Source organism: Arachis duranensis, chromosome 1 (assembly GCF_000817695.3).
Source record: "Arachis duranensis cultivar V14167 chromosome 1, aradu.V14167.gnm2.J7QH, whole genome shotgun sequence".
Lineage (NCBI taxonomy): Eukaryota > Viridiplantae > Streptophyta > Magnoliopsida > Fabales > Fabaceae > Arachis > Arachis duranensis.
The window spans coordinates 78,697,251-78,715,201 of NC_029772.3; the positions used below are offsets into that span (position 1 = coordinate 78,697,251).

General features: G+C 38.8%; 1 protein-coding gene and 1 non-coding gene across 2 annotated transcripts; one reads left to right on the forward strand and one right to left on the reverse strand.

Annotated features, from left to right (window-relative positions):
* Window positions 1–1,547: 1,547 nt before the first annotated feature.
* On the reverse strand, window positions 1,548–1,928 carry LOC107491906 (uncharacterized). The gene has a single exon (XM_016112830.1). The coding sequence runs from the start codon at window positions 1,926–1,928 to the stop codon at window positions 1,548–1,550; it is 381 nt and encodes a 126-aa protein (XP_015968316.1).
* Window positions 1,929–5,624: 3,696 nt separating this feature from the next.
* On the forward strand, window positions 5,625–5,726 carry LOC127742837 (small nucleolar RNA R71). The gene has a single exon (XR_008004219.1). It is a non-coding gene; the product is annotated as a small nucleolar RNA R71 (small nucleolar RNA).
* Window positions 5,727–17,951: the final 12,225 nt, after the last annotated feature.

Sequence of the window (17,951 nt, forward strand, 5' to 3'; positions counted from 1 at the left end):
AAACATCTACCCAGGATACCCTAAGAGGGGTGTAGTTATGAAATTTTTTTATCTTCTTCCCGGAGTGATCTTCTTTTTTCTTGGATTCTTTATCTTTGTCTCGGTAGGCGGAACCGAACCTCGAGGCTTCCCCAAGTCGTGAATTCTCCTCCACGTTGATGTACTTCTGCGCCCGTTCTTGTACTTCGTCCAGGGATGTAGGATATTTCTTAAATATAGATTGGCTAAAAGGTCCTTCTCGTAGGTCATTTATGAGGCCCATAATGGAAGCTTCTATTGGAAGACTTTGTATGTCGATGCATGTTTTGTTGAATCTTTCCATGTAGTTACGAAGACTTTCCCGATCTCCTTGCTTGATCCCTAGTAGGCTGGGGGCGTGTTTAGCCTTATCTTTTTGTATGGAAGATTTGGCCAAGAATTTTTTGGCCAGGTCATCGAAGCTCGAGATGGACTTTGGAGGTAGGCTGTCGAACCATCTAATGGCTGTCTTGGTAAGAGTTGTTGGAAAGGCTTTGCAGCGAACTGCATCCGAGGTGTTAGTGAGGTACATTCTACTTCTGAAATTGCTAAGGTGATGGTTGGGGTCTGAAGTGCCGTCGTACAGAGTCATATCCGGAAGTTTGAAGTCCTTTGGGATTTTGGTCTTCATGATTTCCCTGGTGAGTGGATCTTGATCCTTGCGAGAGCTATGCTCTGGAGTGGATCGAGTAGCTTTGGTTTTGAGATCGGCTTCGAGTTTTAGAAGCTTATCTTCTAATTCCCGGCGTCGCCTTATCTCCTGATGTAGATCCTATTCTTTTTCGCGTTGATGTAGGGCTTCTTTCTCGAGTTGCTTTAATCGATCTTGAAGCGCCTCTATGGCTCCTACGTTTGGAGAATCCTTTTCGTTGTTAAGTTGAGAAGTATCCTTTAGTGTAGTGTTCGCGTTTTTGTGCGGCGTTCTATCCTCTAGATCTGAGTCGTGGTCTTTGTCATGGTCGTCTGGCATGGTGATGGGATGACTTCCAGGTTCCCCAGAAACGGCGCCAATGTTCCGAGGGTTACCTAAAACTGGAGGTCGATCTCGGACGAGATCTTCTGTGCTGGTTGGAGCAGTTGTGTCCGACTTTGGTGGACTTGGTGGTTGATGCTTAAGTTTGCAAGGGTATCAAGCAGGTATTGAATAGAATCAGAGTTTGAGTTATACCTGGGTGCTCCAGTGTATTTATAATGGTGAGATGTGACCTTCTTTGGATAAGATAAGTTAGTTATCTTATCTTATCTTATCTTTTGTCGAGGTCAGCTTATCTTCCATGGAACCGCCCTTATCTCTATAGGCTTGGGCTGCCTTTGGATCGGGGTCATATTCCTTGAGTTGGGCCCTCCTTTGGGCTTTCCTGTCGATTTGGCCGAGTTCTTTACGAAGCAGTCGGTCCGCTTGACCTAAAGAGGTCGATTGCTTTGCTACTGAACATCCCGACTCAGACAGCTCGACCCAGGGTATGAACAGTTGGGGTGCCTCCCAACTATAGCTTCTTTATCGTCACTAGCTTGACGTTCTTCCTTTCTTAGCTGAGGTTGTAGCTCACTCTCCTCTTATCCAATGAGTCCCCTAGGTAATTCTTGAGTCTATGGCCATTCACAATGAAGGTTCTTTGTGTTTTGCCCTCCATAAGCTCTACATGGCTATAGGGAAACGCCTTGAGGATGGTGAAGGGTCCTGACCATTGAGACATAAGCTTCCCAGGGAAGAGCTTAAGTCTTGAATTGTACAGCAGCACCTTTTGTCCTTCAGTGAACTCCCTCCTTTCTATCTTCTGATCATGCCACCTTTTTGTGTTCTCTTTGTCGATCTTTGCATTCTCATATGCTTGATTCCTAAACTCCTCCAGCTCATTGAGTTGTATTAGTCTCCTTTCTCCGGTAGCCTGATCATCAAAGTTTAGCATTTTTGGAGCCCAGAATGCTCTATGTTCAAGCTCAATTGGTAAGTGGCAAGCCTTGCCAAATACCAATTAGTATGGAGACATCCCAATGCGTGTTTTGAAGGCTATTCTGTAGGCCCATAATGTATCATCCAACTTCCTAGACTAATCCTTTCTTGAGTTTCCAACAGTTTTTTTCAAGAATTATTTTGAGCTCGCTGTTTGAAATCTCTGCTTGCCCGTTGGTCTATAGGTGGTATGGAGTTGCCACCTTGTGCTTGACTCCATATCTGAGAAGGAGTGTCTTAAGTTGCTTGTTGTAGAAGTGTGTCCCTCCATCACTATTGAGGGCTCTAGGAACTCCAACTCTGCTGAAGATGTTCCTTCTCAAGAAGCTTATTACAATCTTGTTGTCATTTGTTTCAGTGGCTATGGCTTCTACCTACTTTGACATATAATCTACAGCCACCAATATATAACGGTTTGAGTAGGACGATGGAAAAGGTCCCATAAAATTAATTCCCAACACATCAAACAATTCTAACTCCATTATAAACCTATGTGGCATCTCATTTTTCTTGGGTAGATTGCCAGCCCTTTGGCATTCATCACATATTGACACCAAGTCCTTGCATCCTTGAAAATGGTTGGCCAGTAGAACCCATATTGTAGCACCTTGGCTGCAGTTCTTTCCCCACTAAAATGGCCTCCATATGCAGATCCATGACACTGCCAAAGCACTTCTTGCCCTTCCTCATGGGAAACACACCTTCTCAAGATTCCATCAGCACACTTTTTGAACAAATAGGGCTCATCCCAGATGTAGTGTTTAGCATCTTTGATTAGCTTTCTCCTCATGTGTTTGTTGATGTTGGTTGGTAGTTCCATAATAGCCTTAAAGTTAGCTATGTCTGCAAACCAATGGGCTACTTGGATCATCATCAACTGCTCATCAAGGAAGCTCTTATTCATTGCAAATTGGTGTGTCTTTTCTTCTTCTTGTCAGATTTTTGAGAGGTGGTCAGCCACTTTGTTCTCTGCTCCACTTCTATCTTTAATTTCAATGTCAAACCCTTGGAATAGCAGGATCCATCTTATTAGTCTGGGCTTGGACTCTTGTTTAGTGAGCAAGTATTTGAGTGTTGCATGATCAGTGTATTCAATTACTTTAGAGCCAATAAGATATGATCTAAATTTATCAAAAGCAAAGACAATTTCAAGTAATTCCTTCTCTGTGGTGGTATAGTTCCTTTGATTCTAATTAAGGACCTTGCTAGCATAGTAAATGACATGCACTAATTTGTCCTTCCTCTATCCTAAAACAGCCCCCACAGCAAGGTGGGGGTAACTTTTCAATCACCTCCACCTTAGCCTTGTCCACCTCTATGCCCCCTTTTTGAGATCTTACGACCAAGAACCACCCCCTCTATAACCATGAAATGGCATTTCTCCCAATTCAAAACAAGGTTGGTTTCTTGGCATCTCTTTAGCACCAAGGCTAAGTGGTGCAAGAAGTTAGAATATGAGTTACCAAATACAGATAAGTCATCCATAAACACTTCAATGAATCTTTCAATCATATCTGAAAATATGGAGAGCATGCACCTTTGGAATGTTGCAGGTGCATTGCACTATCCAATGGGCATTCTCCTATAAGCAAAGACACCATATGGACAAGTAAATGAAGTTTTCTCCTGGTCTTTAGGGTCTACAACTATTTGGTTGTAACCCGAATAACCGTCCAGAAAGCAATAGTATTGATGTCTGGCTAATCTTTCAAGCATCTAATCCATGAAAGGTAGGGGGAAGTGATCCTTCCTGGTGGCCTCATTAAGCTTCTTGTAGTCAATACACATGTGCCAGCCAGTCACTGTTCTTGTTGGTATCAACTCATTCTTCTCATTTGGTACAACAGTGACCCCTCCAATCTTAGGAACTACTTGCACATGGCTTAACCAAGGGATGTCTGAAATGGGTGTCTACCATCATGCATTCTCCTATGGATTCCTTGGGGTAACTCATTGACTTAAAGACATTGAAGACCATCTTCTCTTCATGCAATCTCAAGACTAGTTCCTCTTTTTGCACATCAATGATGGCTCTAGCAGTAGCTAGAAATGGCCTTCCTAGGATAATTGATGTGTTAGCCTCTTCTTCCATATCCAGCACAAGAGAGTCAGCTGGGAAAATAAATTCTCCCACCTTCGCCAACAAGTCTTCCACCACCCCATGTGGAAACTTAAATGTTCTGTCAGCCAATTGGAGTGCCATTTTTGTTGGCTTGATTTCCTCAATCTTCATCCTCCTCATCATGGTTAGGGACATGAGATTGATGCTAGCTCCCAAGTCACACAAGGCTTTCTCAATATTGATGTCCCCTGTGATGTAGGGGATTTGGAAACTCCATGGATCTTTTATTTTCTGAGGGAGTTTCCTTTGTATGATGGCACTACACTCCACAGTTAGCACTATGGTCACTTTTTCTCCCCAGTTCCTTTTTCTTGTCATAAGCTCCTTCAAAATTTTAACATAAAGTGGCATTTTCTCCAATGCTTCAGCAAATGGTTTGTTAATTTGGAGCTTTTTGAAGATCTCTAAAAATCTAGAAAACTAGCCATCATTCCCATCTTTTGTCAGCCTTTGTGGATATGGTGCCTTTGGCACATAAGGCTTCAGAACTGGCTTTGGTGAGGATAGGGTAGGGGTCTCTTCTTTATTCTTGTTTTCATGCTTTTCTGCAGCTTCTTCTTCATGGTTACCTTGGCTTGGGGTTGCTTCTTCTACAACTTTCCCGCTTCTAAGTGTGATGGACTTACATTCCCCTTATGGATTGGCCATGGTATCACTGGGAAATGTTTGTGTGGACATTGGGATTTGCTTGGATAAAATCCCTACTTGTGCTTCCAGCTTTGAGATTGTTGTGCCTTGATTCTTCAGATTTGATCTGTATTCTTCTTGATTGGTGTCTATCTTTCTTTCAGCCTGTGTTTGTCTTTCCAAAAGGGTGGAAATGGATCCTGTAAGCTATGATGATAGTTATGCTATTGCAGCCTCTACTCTCTCAAAGTTGCTATTGATCTCACATGGTTGCATGGTTGGGGTTGATGTGTCTTGATGGTGGTTGTTGTATATTTGCTGGGTGGAATGGTATGATGTGTTTTGTGCATTATGCTAGGGTCTATTATTTCCTGATTGATGGTTGGGGTTGGGAGTGTTGTATTAGTTGGATGGGTAAGGTTTGTTGTGATCTTGATTATGGCTTTGTTAGTTCCTCCACCCAAAATTTGAGTGGTTCTTCCAAGCTGGATTGTATGTCTTGGAGTTGGGATCATATGGCGGTCTAGAATTGTTTACATTGTTAGCTTGCTTCCTTTCACATTCAACTTCTGGTGCATCTCTTTCTTGTTGAGGGGCTTGGGCTTGAATGTCTGAGACTTGATTATTCTCTATCTTCTTGGTCAAGGCTGCTAGTTGTGCAGTAATCACTTTGTTTTCAGCTAACAGGGCATCCATTGAATTGAGCTCCATTACTCCTCTCTTTTAAGTTCTATCTGAAGCATAAAAATACTCATTCTCAGCCACAGTCTCAATGACATCTATGGCTTCTTCAATGATTTTCTTCTTATTGAGTGAACCTCCTGAAGAATGATCTACTGCTTGCTTTGACTCATATGACAACCCTTCATAGAAGATGTGTAGTTGCACCCACTCATTGAACATATCCAGTGGGCATTTCCTTGTCAAATCTTTGAACCTCTCCCAGGCCTCATAGAGTGTTTCACCATCTTGCTGTCTGAAAGTTTGCACCTTAGCTCTTAGCCTGTTGATTCTCTGTGGAGGGTAGAATCTTTCTAGAAATTTGTTTACAACATCATCCCATATGGTTAAGCTTTCCTTGGGAAATGCTTCCAACCACTTTGCTACCTTATCTCTGAGTGAGAAAGAGAACAAAAGTAGCTTGTAGGTGTTAGGGTGTACACCATTGGACTTTACAGTATCACATATCCTCAAAAATGTAGTGAGATGTTGGTTTGTGTCCTCCTGGGCACCCCCTCCATATGAACAGTTATTCTGGACAAGTGTGATGAGTTGAGGTTTCAACTCAAAGTTGTTGGCATGGATTGTTGGCTTCAGGATGCTGCTGCCACAGTTTCCTAGATTTGGGTTGATGTAGGAGCCTAAGACTCTCCTTTCTTGCCCAACATGATTGCCAGCATCTCCTCCAATATTGTCTTATACTTCGTCATTCATGGTGGTTCTCAGATCTTCCTCCACTAGTTCTTCTCCAACTATGCCTTTGCCTCTAGCCTCCTTTCTTAGTCTAAGGAAGGTCTTCTCAGGTTCACTATCGAAAGAGGATGAAGTTTCTCCCCTTCTACCTGTCATACATTCAACAAATAGCAAATAAAGGACAAGTGAAAGAATCACCTTAGTTAAGATTAGTGGTTAACTTGGTTGATACAATTAAGCAAACAGTTAGAAGAATGGAAATATGGACAATGGATGACTAAAATGATCCCAGCAAAAAGATAGAATTCAGAATGGAAAAAGAAATTAAAGAATAATAATAAAAAAAATTAACAAGGTAATTAAAATGCTTAATCTATCTCTCCAATTAATTTAATCATTGTCAAATGCAAACCAATCCCCGGTAACGGCGCCATAAAACTTGATGACCGGAATTCACTCCCCACATGAAAATGATGAATCCATTCTTTTGGCAAGTGCACCAAAATTATTGTCAAGTAATAACCCACAGTGGAGTGGGATCGTATCCATAAAGATTGGTAGATTTGAGCAATTTTAATCAATTGGTGAATTAGTCAAGCTAAACAGAATATATTGTGATTACAGAAATATAAATGGGCAGAAATATAAATGGCTAAAAGGTAAAGAAAAGCAGTAAAGTGCAGAAATAGAAATGGCAAGAATGTAAAGGGCAGAAGAATAAATGACTTAATTGTAAATGGGAATGGGGATTTGCAAAATATAGAAAAAAGCTATAAAGAATGTGGAAGATGAGAATAGAGGGATTCATTAAGATCATGAGATGTTGTCTCTTTAGATTAACTCCAGCTTAGATCCTCTTTAATCATGCAACTCATTGACTTCTTAGCAATCATGATTGATTGAGTCCTAATCCCTTAGTGACTCAATATCTCAGATCTTGATCAATAGCCAATTCCTTGGTCTAATTGCTCATGAAGAGAGAAATGCTTGGTCCCAGATTATACCACACATCATCAGAGGTCCAAGTAGAGGGAGGATTATATGTCACCATATCCAAACACCAAAACCCAGATCCTACTCAAGTGTGAGAAGGGATTTCTAGCATGGTTTCATGTTTCCTTTTCCACGGATCCCATGAAACACATTTTCCATTCAATATCTTTTGCATGATAATTGAACACTAAGCATGAAGAACGAAATTCCTTCTAGAAAATTAAAGAGAAGATGAAGAAAAGAAGAAATTCACTATCATTAATCCATCAAGTACAACAGAGTTCCCTCTCTCAATGAGAGGGAATTTAGCTACTTATAGCTCAGACAAAAGTACTCAAGATGGAGAAGATGATGAAGTGAAAAGTAAATCTAAAAGCTCTATTCTACAACTTAGCTTCCTAATTGCTTAACCCCCCTTTTCTCAGTACTTTTTGGGGTTATTTATACCACTTCTAGCTCTAAAAATAAAGAAAATATAAAAGTGAAAAGAAAAAAATACAATTTGGAGGGAAAAGAAACTCAATAAACGTGATCTCCCAGCTAGCGTGTGGCTGGTGCTTCAGTGGCGTGCCATGCCTAACTCTGATTCTGGCTTGGTGTGCCACGCCCAGCTCTTCAAGTGGCATGCCTTCCTTCATTAGCATCCCTGGCGTGCCACGCCTTCGAACCCAAGTGGCACGCCCAGGGTCTTTTAATCACTCGTGTAGCCTGGCGTGCCACACCTTCGAGCCCAAGTGGCACGCCCAGGCCTTCTCCTTCTTCTTCTTGCCTCTGGAAAGTTGAACTAGCATGGCACGCCGAAGGTCTGGCGTGCCACACCCAGCATTCAAGTGGCACGCCCAGTTCCCCTTTTGGTTGATTGGTGATGATGGTGTGCCATGCCTGAGACTCAAGTGGCACACCCAGGTGAGACTCTTGAGCTGGTGTGCCACGCCTTCGATACCAAGTGGCATGCCTAGCCTTTTCTTTGGCCTTCTTGTTCGTTGGCGTACCATGCTTGAATGATCAAGTGGCACGCCCATTCATTTGTGGGTTTCTTAAGCTTGGCGTGCCACGCCTGGCTCCTCAAGTGGCACGCCCAAGTGACTTTTGAAGCTGGCGTGCCACGTATTCGATACCAAGTGGCATGCCTTGGTGATGATCCCTTCTGGAGTGATGAACTGGCGTGCCACGTCCATGGCTCAAGTGGCACACCCATGGTAAGTGATGGGCTAGGCGTGCCATGTCCAGCCTGGTGTGCCACGCCCCTTTAGTGGCCTTCATTGTTGTTCTCTGGAAAATTGTACTGGCGTGCCACACCTAGCTTCTGGCGTGCCACGCCCATGTAAATGCTTTGAGAATCCCCTCTGGACTTCAGTACTGGCATGCCACGCCAGTGCATTTTTGTGGCGTTTGCTCCAAGTGGCACGCCAGTTTCACACGCACATCTTGTTTTGTTGTTTTCTTCCCCTTTTTGATGCCTTTTTCACCCAAAATTCAGCACAAACTCATTTCAAAGCAATGTACTATAATATTCATCAAATATTGCATGAATTGCAATGATCAAATGAGATTATGCTCTTTTATGGTCCTTTTTATGCAAGAAAAAAGGGTAGATGATGCAAGTCATCATTACTTCATCCCTATTAGTATTTTATTATCATTATTATTTAAAGTTGTGTTATGTCCAACAATTTATAAAGTGTAGGAAAATGAAACTATAAATAGAGAATTACAAAAAATGTTTACGAAATAGACATTTGATAGAAATAAAAATAATAATATAGTCACATCATATGCAAGTAATGAAAAATGATTAAAAATTCTAATTATACTCCTATTTTTTAAATATACAATTGGTTGAGATTATATAATAATTTAATGATTAATATTTGAGTAAATTATCTTGTATCATATATTTTTTTATCTAAGCTATCAATTATTAGAGCTATTTAAAAACTTATTCATATGATTAGCAACTGTTATTTTAAAAAAAATTGTCTAATTATATATTGAAAATAATTAAATAAATAACAAAGCTAAGACTAAATAAATTTGTAAGGTAGATATATTTTTTGTCTTTCAAGAATAGTCAGAGGTTTCAAAAATACCCATCAAGCTTTAATTTATTTCAATTTCGTCTTAGAAGAAGTTTTCAATTTCAATTAAATGTACTCTTGTTGAGTACTTTTTTTATACAATTTTACTTTCAACGGTATATTTGATTCAAATTTGAAAACTTTTAGGATAAAACTGAAACAAATTAAAACTTAGGGGTATTCCTGAAGTTTTAAACAAACTTTAGAGAAAAAATATACTTTACCAAATTTTTAATTATTATCTACTTATAATTCTAAACACTTTTGGAGAAATTTTGTAAAAAAAAAAAGAATTTAAGAATACGATTTCATCATTAACAACTAATATAGCATTTTGAGTCTTGTTCTTTAAAGGCCCAATTTTATTTATCCACCCCAAATCCTTTATTATTTAGTATTTTATGATGTAATTCTGCACTTAAGGTTAGATAAACCATGCAAAGAAGACCTAAAACTTGTGAAATTTATTGTACGATAGGAAGGTAGGTGTGCTTTCAATGATATGTGTTAGTATTCTCTAAATGGACTTCAGCAAGCATTTGTCATCGCAAAGTATTGTTTGGAGTTTGTCAAGTACTCCATTTTACACCTTTATCTTCCTCCTTTTAAATTTTTCCTATGTTTGAGATCAAGTATGAGTGATATACCTCCCACAAAAGTAGAGGTTCCACAACTCCCTGATGAGGTTATACGTGAAATCCTCTATTTATGTGACGCTCTAACCATCGTCAGTTTCAGTGCTACCTGCCATTATTGGAGGCAAAGGCTAACTTCATTTGACTTTCTCACTCAAATCCCAAAGATATGGAAAAGGCGTGGTTGCTCATTATTCAATCACTTTGGGTTTGCATCTCCTATGAGCAACTCGGTGGATTGGACAATGACGATCGATGCAGTTATCAGAGAAACCGGCTATCTGAACTTGCCTTTCCATTTAACCCAACACGGTTCGTTTCACCTCATTGGAATTGAGATGTGATTATTTTGTATCCATTGCTCCTACCTTGGAAGAAGAAGCCATTTGGTGATTTAGAATCCAGTTATTCAAATGCCTCAGGTACTAGATGAACCTTTGCAGCGTAGTTCTTGTAAGTGTGCCTTTATGTATGCATTTGCACACTTTCCAAATAGTGTTCATTATGAAATTTTGCATTTTTGATGATGAACCCATGATGAGTTCATATTTGATGATATGTTTTGACTCAAATTGGATGGATTCTAGCACACGAACTCACACTTAAGCACTCAAATATCATACTTTTGTACTATCTCCTTAATTTGTACATAAATATGGAAACATGCTCTTTTGCACTTATTTTGACTAATTTTTATTCCGTTTACCTTCCATTCGATACCTTGATGTTATTTGTGAGTGATTTCAGATGACTAAGGTAGAAATGGCTTGGTGGCAATAGAAGAGGAGCATGCATTTGGGAGAAAGCATGGAGAAAACAAAGGAGGAGAGCTCAGCCATGCGTGCGTGCGCACAAGGATGCATGCGTACGCACAAAAGGAATCAGCATGCGTGATTGCGTACAACTACTAGTGCGTACACACAAGAACCCAAGTAGAGCGAATCCAGAGCATCGTGAAGTGTGCGTGCGCACAACCATCTGTGCGTACGCACACGTGGAAATTTGGCGAAGTGTGTGGACGCACACGCCTGTGCGTCTGCACAGGTCCCAGTGCGTGCCTTGATTAAAAATGCACGTGCACTCGCGATTTAGGGCTCATTCTGGCCCATTTCTGAAGGCTTGAGGCTGGTTCAAGAGGCTATATTAAGGGAGCAATGAAGAACTGAAGATTGATGGTTTAGAAGTTATAGTAAACTCTCGTTGTAAGTATAGTTACTAAACCAAGCAATCAACCTTTCTTACAAACGTTTTGGTTGTCACAAGTAACAAACCCCTTTAAAATTGATAACCGAGTATTTTAAACCTCGGGTCGTCTTCTCGAGGAGTTGCAAGGAGGTATGTTCTTATTATTGGTTATGCAAAAGTGTGTTTTGGGGTTTTGGATTAAGGTAAAAATTATGTTGAATGACACTTAAAATAAAATAATAATAACTATAAAATAAACTCTTGGCAAAGTATGAAAATTCAGAAGTCCTATCCCAGTTATCCTTATCAATTGTGATGAGAATTAGAGTTTTCTTCCACTTTGTTAACCTCTAACTATGAAGGTAAGTTAAGTGGATGAATTAATTCGAATCCTCAAGTCCCAGTCTTTCCTTGGGAAAAGTTAGAGTTATTGGATCTCGAATTAATTCTTGAAGCGTTCCAATTTCAATCAACAATAATTTTGATAACTCAAGAGTCACCAATTAATCTCCAAAGCCAAAAGGGGAGAAATCCTACTTGAATGAAAATAATTTGGATAAATCAGAACATTAATAAATTAAAGAAAGCAATCGTAAGTCTGAAATACCTCAAGATATATTAAATAGAAAATCAAATGTAACATGGAAAAGCTCATAAATTTAATTGGAAAAATAAATAAAAAGGTTCATTGAACCTATGATTGCAGAAGATGAAATATTCATAAAGTGAAATGAATCCTAAATCTAAACCCTACTCCTAAAGAGAGAGAGGAGAGAACCTCTCTCAAAACTAAATCTAAATCATGAAAAGTGACTTCTGAGGGTTCCCTTATGAATAGATGCATTCCCCCCACTTTATAGCCTCTAATCTGTGCTTTCTGTACTTGGATCTGGGCCAAAAAGGCTTCAGAAATCGCTGGAAGCATTTTTTGTAATTTTTGGTGTGTGGTCTCTGTCACGCGTCCGCGTGGGTCATGCGGTCGCGTCATCTGGAGTTTTCCGTGTCACGCGGTCGCGTCAGTCACGCGTCCGCATCATATGCACTTCGCTCAAGGCGCGCGATAGCGTCAGTCACGCATTCGCGTCGCGCTCTCTTCGCACTGGCATGCGGCCGCGTCGTCCATGCGATCGCGTCACTGCCAGTTTCTCCAAAAACTCTGTTTTATGCTTTCCTTCCATTTTTGTATGTTTCCTTTCCATCCTTTTTGTCATTCCTGCCTTAGAAGATCTGAAATTACTCAACACACGAATCACGGCATCGAATGGTAATAAAAGGGATAATTAAAATAATTAATTTTGAAGCACAGGAAACATGTTTTTCACATACATCACATAATAAGGAAGGGAAAGTAAAACCATGCAATTAACATGAATAAGTGGGTAAAGAGTTGATAAAATCCACTCAATTAAGCACAAGATAAACCATAAAATAGTGGTTTATCAAGCAACAACACATATGAAGGCATTAGCTTAGAGAGACATCTTAGAATAGGAAAAACACATTTCAGGAGTAGTTTTAGGGTAGTTAGCTTAGGTTTTCTCTCTAGTTACTTGGGGTTTTAATTAGGGTTTCAATGTAGCATTTTCTACTTCAATTTTGTTCTTGGATTTTGCTATCTCATTGTAAGTATTTCTTTAATTCATCTTTTATTACACTACTTGTTCTACACTCTCTTCTACTTTAATTTCTCTTGCCAATTCATATAGTTTTGTAATTTTGGATTTCTAGTTGTTGAATTTGATATTTGATGGCTTTTATATGTTTGTTTGAGTTGATTTTGTTGATCTTGATCATTTATGGTTCATAGCTTTTACCATTTTTTCAATTTTGCAATGTTTTATGTTTATGCCCACTATATGTTTGATGAAATGCCAATCCTAGTCATCACCCCTTGGCTTGGGAAAATGAGCCTATGGATTACTAGAGCCACAATGTCCAACATTTAGTGATAATTCTTGGGTTGTTAGTTGTTATTATTTCCACTAACGCTAGCTTTTTACTAAGGTAATTAGTAAGTTAGCTAGGACTTGTGGATTGATAACAATTATGCTCACTTGACTTACTCTCCGATATGAGGGTTGACTTAGTGAGATTAATCCATCATAATTATCATAGTTGTGGTTATGGCAAGGAAGGGATCCCATAACTCATCCCAAGTCAAGGTTTCAATTATGTTTTGAACCACTTTTTAATCACTTTATAGTTTTACTTGTTCATATTACATACTTAGTTCTTTTATTCCTTTATTAGTTTATTAATTGCAATTTTGAATTGTTCTTTTATTTCCTTTATTTTGTTTTCTTTCAATCATCGAAATCCCCTTTGATCTTCACAACCAAAATTGTATGCACTTATTTGCATTAGTTCCTAGGGAGAACGACCCCGGAGTCTAAATACTCTCAGTTTACATTTGCTTTGAATTGTGACATCCTTAGAATTGAATTTGATATTGGTCAATTATTGGGCTTGGAACTATACTTACAATGCCAATCTTATTTTGAGAAAAATTCCGAACCCGCTCTAGGCTTCTATCAAATTTTGGTGCCGTTGCTGGGGAGCTAGCGTCATAAGTGCTATATTTTGGTTGTTGTAAATATGTCCATAGTGTGAATAGATACTTTTGGGGTTGTTAGCTTGCTTTTTGCTATTAACTAGGATTTTTGCTTCTTTTGTTTATTAATGTCTTTAGTTTTTGTTTTCTATTTTTCTTTATGAGTTATCACCCTCTTGGTTTGGAGTTCGGTTGTGATCATTTTGTAGGGTTTGATAACTTCAATTGTGGATTGCATCATGGGTTTGGAGCATCAATTTTTGGAGGAGCAACCTCCTCCATATTACAATGAACCATATCCTCCCCAATATGCATACCCAAACCAAGAATATGGTGGATTTCACTATGACTATACACCTCCACCACCATATATCTATGACCCTACGCTCAACACAACCCTCAATCACTGTGTTTTCAATCACCACACCACCACCATCATACCCCTTCTTACACACCACCTTAAGATACTCATCCACATGAACTACGTCCCACATATCCAACCTTCTTCCCAACCAATGAACTTTCCTTCTTACCTAATTGTGAAGCTTTTCCACCCTTGACCCAAGACCATCAAGACCTTCAAGCCTTTCTCCATGAGCAAGAAGGATTCTGAAAGACACAAGGGCAATTCGTGGCAACCATAGCAGAAGCGGTGAACCGCTTAATTCTCCTACATTCATCTGATAAAGGCATTCTTCTTGAGGAATGTGGATGGTCAATTAATGCATGTAGTGAAGAGGAGAGCATGGAGCCACAAGAGAAAGAAGAAGGGTTAGAGCTTGAAGTGCAACAAAAGGGAGAAAGTGAAGTATGTGAACCGGAGGAGAGAAAGGAGGAGTTGAGGAGATTGATCAAAATGAGGATTCCATCATAAGTGATTTTTTGTCCTCCTTGGTCAATCCCCTAAATGATCCTAATGAGCCTCTACCCATTGAGTTTGAGAGAGACATGGAGGTAGACTTCTCACAACCTTCTTGTTATGATTTTAGTGATGGGGAATTTAGTGAGGAAGTTAGTGAGGAAGCAATTCCGATCCAAGAACATATTAAGTGGGTGATAATTTCACTTATGAACTTCATTGACCCCTGATGAGCGGATAATTTATACGCTTTTTGGCATTGTTTTTAGTATGTTTTAGTTAGTTGTTATTATATTTTTATTAGTTTTTATTTAAAATTCACTTTTTTGGACTTTACTATGAGTTTGTGTGTTTTTCTGTGATTTCAGGTATTTTTCTGGCTGAAATTGAGGGACCTGAGCAAAAATCTGATTCAGAGGCTGAAAAAGGACTGCAGATGCTGTTGGATTCTTATCTCACTGCACTCGAAGTGGATTTTCTGGAGCTACAGAAGCCCAATTGGCACGCTCTCAATTGTGTTAGAAAGTAGACATCCTGGGCTTTCCAGCAATATATAATAGTCCATACATTGCTCGAGATTTGATGGCCCAAACCGGCGTTCCAAATCAGCTCAAGACTGCCCGGCGTTTAATGCCGGAACTGGCACAAAAATGGGAGTTAAACGCCCAAACCGGCACAAAAGCTGGCGTTTAACTCCAAGAAAAGTCTCAACACATAGAAGCTTCAATGCTCAGCCCAAACACGCACCAAGTGGGCCCGGAAGTAGATTTTTATGTCATTTACTCATTTTTGTAAACCCTAAGCTACTAGTTCTCTATAAATAGGACCTTTTTGCTATTGTATTAAGAATCTTTTGAACAAGTTAGATCTTAGGATCAATTTAGATCTTAGGATCATCTTGGAACGTCTAGTTCTTAGATCATGGGGATGGCCTCTAGGCCATGCCTAGACCTTGTTCTTATGTATTTTCAACGGTGGAGTTTCTACACACCATAGATTAAGGTGTGGAGCTCTGCAGTACCTCGAGTATTAATGCAATTACTATTGTTCTTCTATTCAATTCAGCTTATTCTTGTTCTAAGATATCACTTGTTCCTCAACTTGATGAATGTGATGATCCGTGACACTCATCATCATTCTCACCTATGAACGTGTGCCTGACAACCACCTCCGTTCTACCTTAGATTGAGTGGATATCTCTTGGATTCCTTAATCAGAATCTTTGTGGTATAAGCTATAATTGATGGCAGCATTCTTGAGAATCCGGAAGGTCTAAACCTTGTCTGTGGTATTCTGAGTAGGATTCAAGGATTGAATGACTGTGACGAGCTTCAAACTCGCGATTGTGGGGCGTTAGTGACAGACGCAAAAGAATCACTGGATTCTATTCCAACATGATTGAAAACCGACAGATGAATAGCCGTGCTGTGACAGAGTACGTTGAACATTTTCACTGAGAGGACGGGACTGTAGTTATTGACAACGGTGATGTCCAACATACAGCTTGCCATGGAAAGGAGTAAGAAGGATTGGATGAAGACAGTAGGAAAGTAGAGAGACGGAAGGGACAAAGCATCTCCATACGCTTATCTGAAATTCTCACCAATGAATTACATAAGTATCTCTATCTTTATTTTATGTTTTATTCATCTTTTAATCCTTCATAACCATTTGAATCCGCCTGACTGAGATTTACAAGATCACCATAGCTTGCTTCATACCAACAATCTCCGTGGGATCGACCCTTACTCGCGTAAGGTTTATTACTTGGACGACCCAGTGCACTTGCTGGTTAGTTGTGCGAAGTTGTGATAAAGATTTGAGATTACAATTGAGCGTACCATGTTAATGGCGCCATTGATGATCACAATTTTGTGCACCAAGTTTTTGGCGCCGTTGCCAGGGATTGTTTGAGTTTGGACAACTGACGGTTCATCTTGTTGCTTAGATTAGGTATTTTTCTTCAGAATTTTTAAGAATGAATTCTAGAGTTTCAAGGTGATGTTCTTATCATCACCAAAGCTGATTGATTTTCATCAATTTAGCTCTTGAATGTAATGTCTTGCTGATGCTTGGCTAGCCATGTCTAATCTTTTCAGACTAAAGCTTTAGACTAACATTGCATGATTCCTGGAATTCTTATTAAAAATTTTGAATCTCTTTATTTTATTTTCCACTCAATTTTCAAAAAATCCAAAAAAATTATAAATTCTTAAAATCAAAAATATTTTTATGTTTCTTGTTTGAGCCTAGTGTCTAATTTTAAGTTTGGTGTCAATTGCATGTCTTTATTCTTCTAATTTTCGAAAATTACATGCATTATGTTCTTCATTGATCTTCAAGTTGTTCTTGATGATTTACTTGCTCTGATCTTTAAATTCTCTTTTCTTGAGTGTTTTGTTGTTTCCCATATGCATTCTCAATTTATTAGTGTCAGTAGTATGAAAACTTCTAAGTTTGGTGTCTTGCATGCATTTTTATTTGATCTTAGTTTCATTTTGATTATTCCTCATCATTAAAAATTCAAAAAAAATTTGTAATTTGTGTCTTTTCAAGTCAATAATACAGAGAATTGAAGATTCAGAACATACAGCAGAGGAATTACACAGAAAAAGCTGGGCATTCAAAACGCCCAGTGAGGAAGGAAAACTGGCGTTTAAACGCCAGTTAGGGTACCTGGCTGGGCGTTTAACGCCCAAAAGGGTAGCATTTTGGGCGTTAAACGCCAGAATGGATACCATTCTGGGAGTTTAACGCTAGGATGGCACAAGAGGGATGATTTTGTTTTTAATTCAATTTTTTTTCAATTTTTCATAATCCTTCAAAATCAAATCTTTTTCAAATCATATCTTTTCAATCATATATTTTCAAAATCAACTTCTTTCCATTTTTCAAAAATACTTGCTAACAATTAATGATTTGATTCAACATTTCAAGTATGTTGCCTTTTCTGTTGAGAAAGGTTTAATATCTGAATCATATCTTTTAAATTTCTTGTTAGCCAAGTCATTAATTTTAAAAATCAAATCTTTTTAAATTATTTTTCAATCATATCTTTTTAATCACATCTTTTTCAAAATAGTTTTCAATCATATCTTTTTGATTTCTAATTTCAAAATCTTTTTCAAAAATTACTTTATTTCTTTCTCAACTTTAATTTTCGAAAATCATTCTTCAATTTTTCAAAATTTCTTCAAAATCTTTTAATTTATTTTCGAAAATTCTTCCCCTCTTCTCACATCCTTCTATTTAAGGACTAACACTCCTCCACTATCAATAATTCGAGCTCTATCCCTCCTGATAAGTTCGAATTCTTCTACCTTTTTCTATTCTTCTTTTCCTCTGACACCTCAAGGAATCTCTATACTGTGACATAGAGGATTCCATATTTTCTTGTTCTCTTCTCTTTCATATGAGCATGAGCAAAGACAAAAGAATTCTTGTTGAGGCTGACCCTGAACCTGAAAGGACCTTGAAGCGAAAGCTAAGAGAAGCTAAAGCACTACTCTCTGTAGA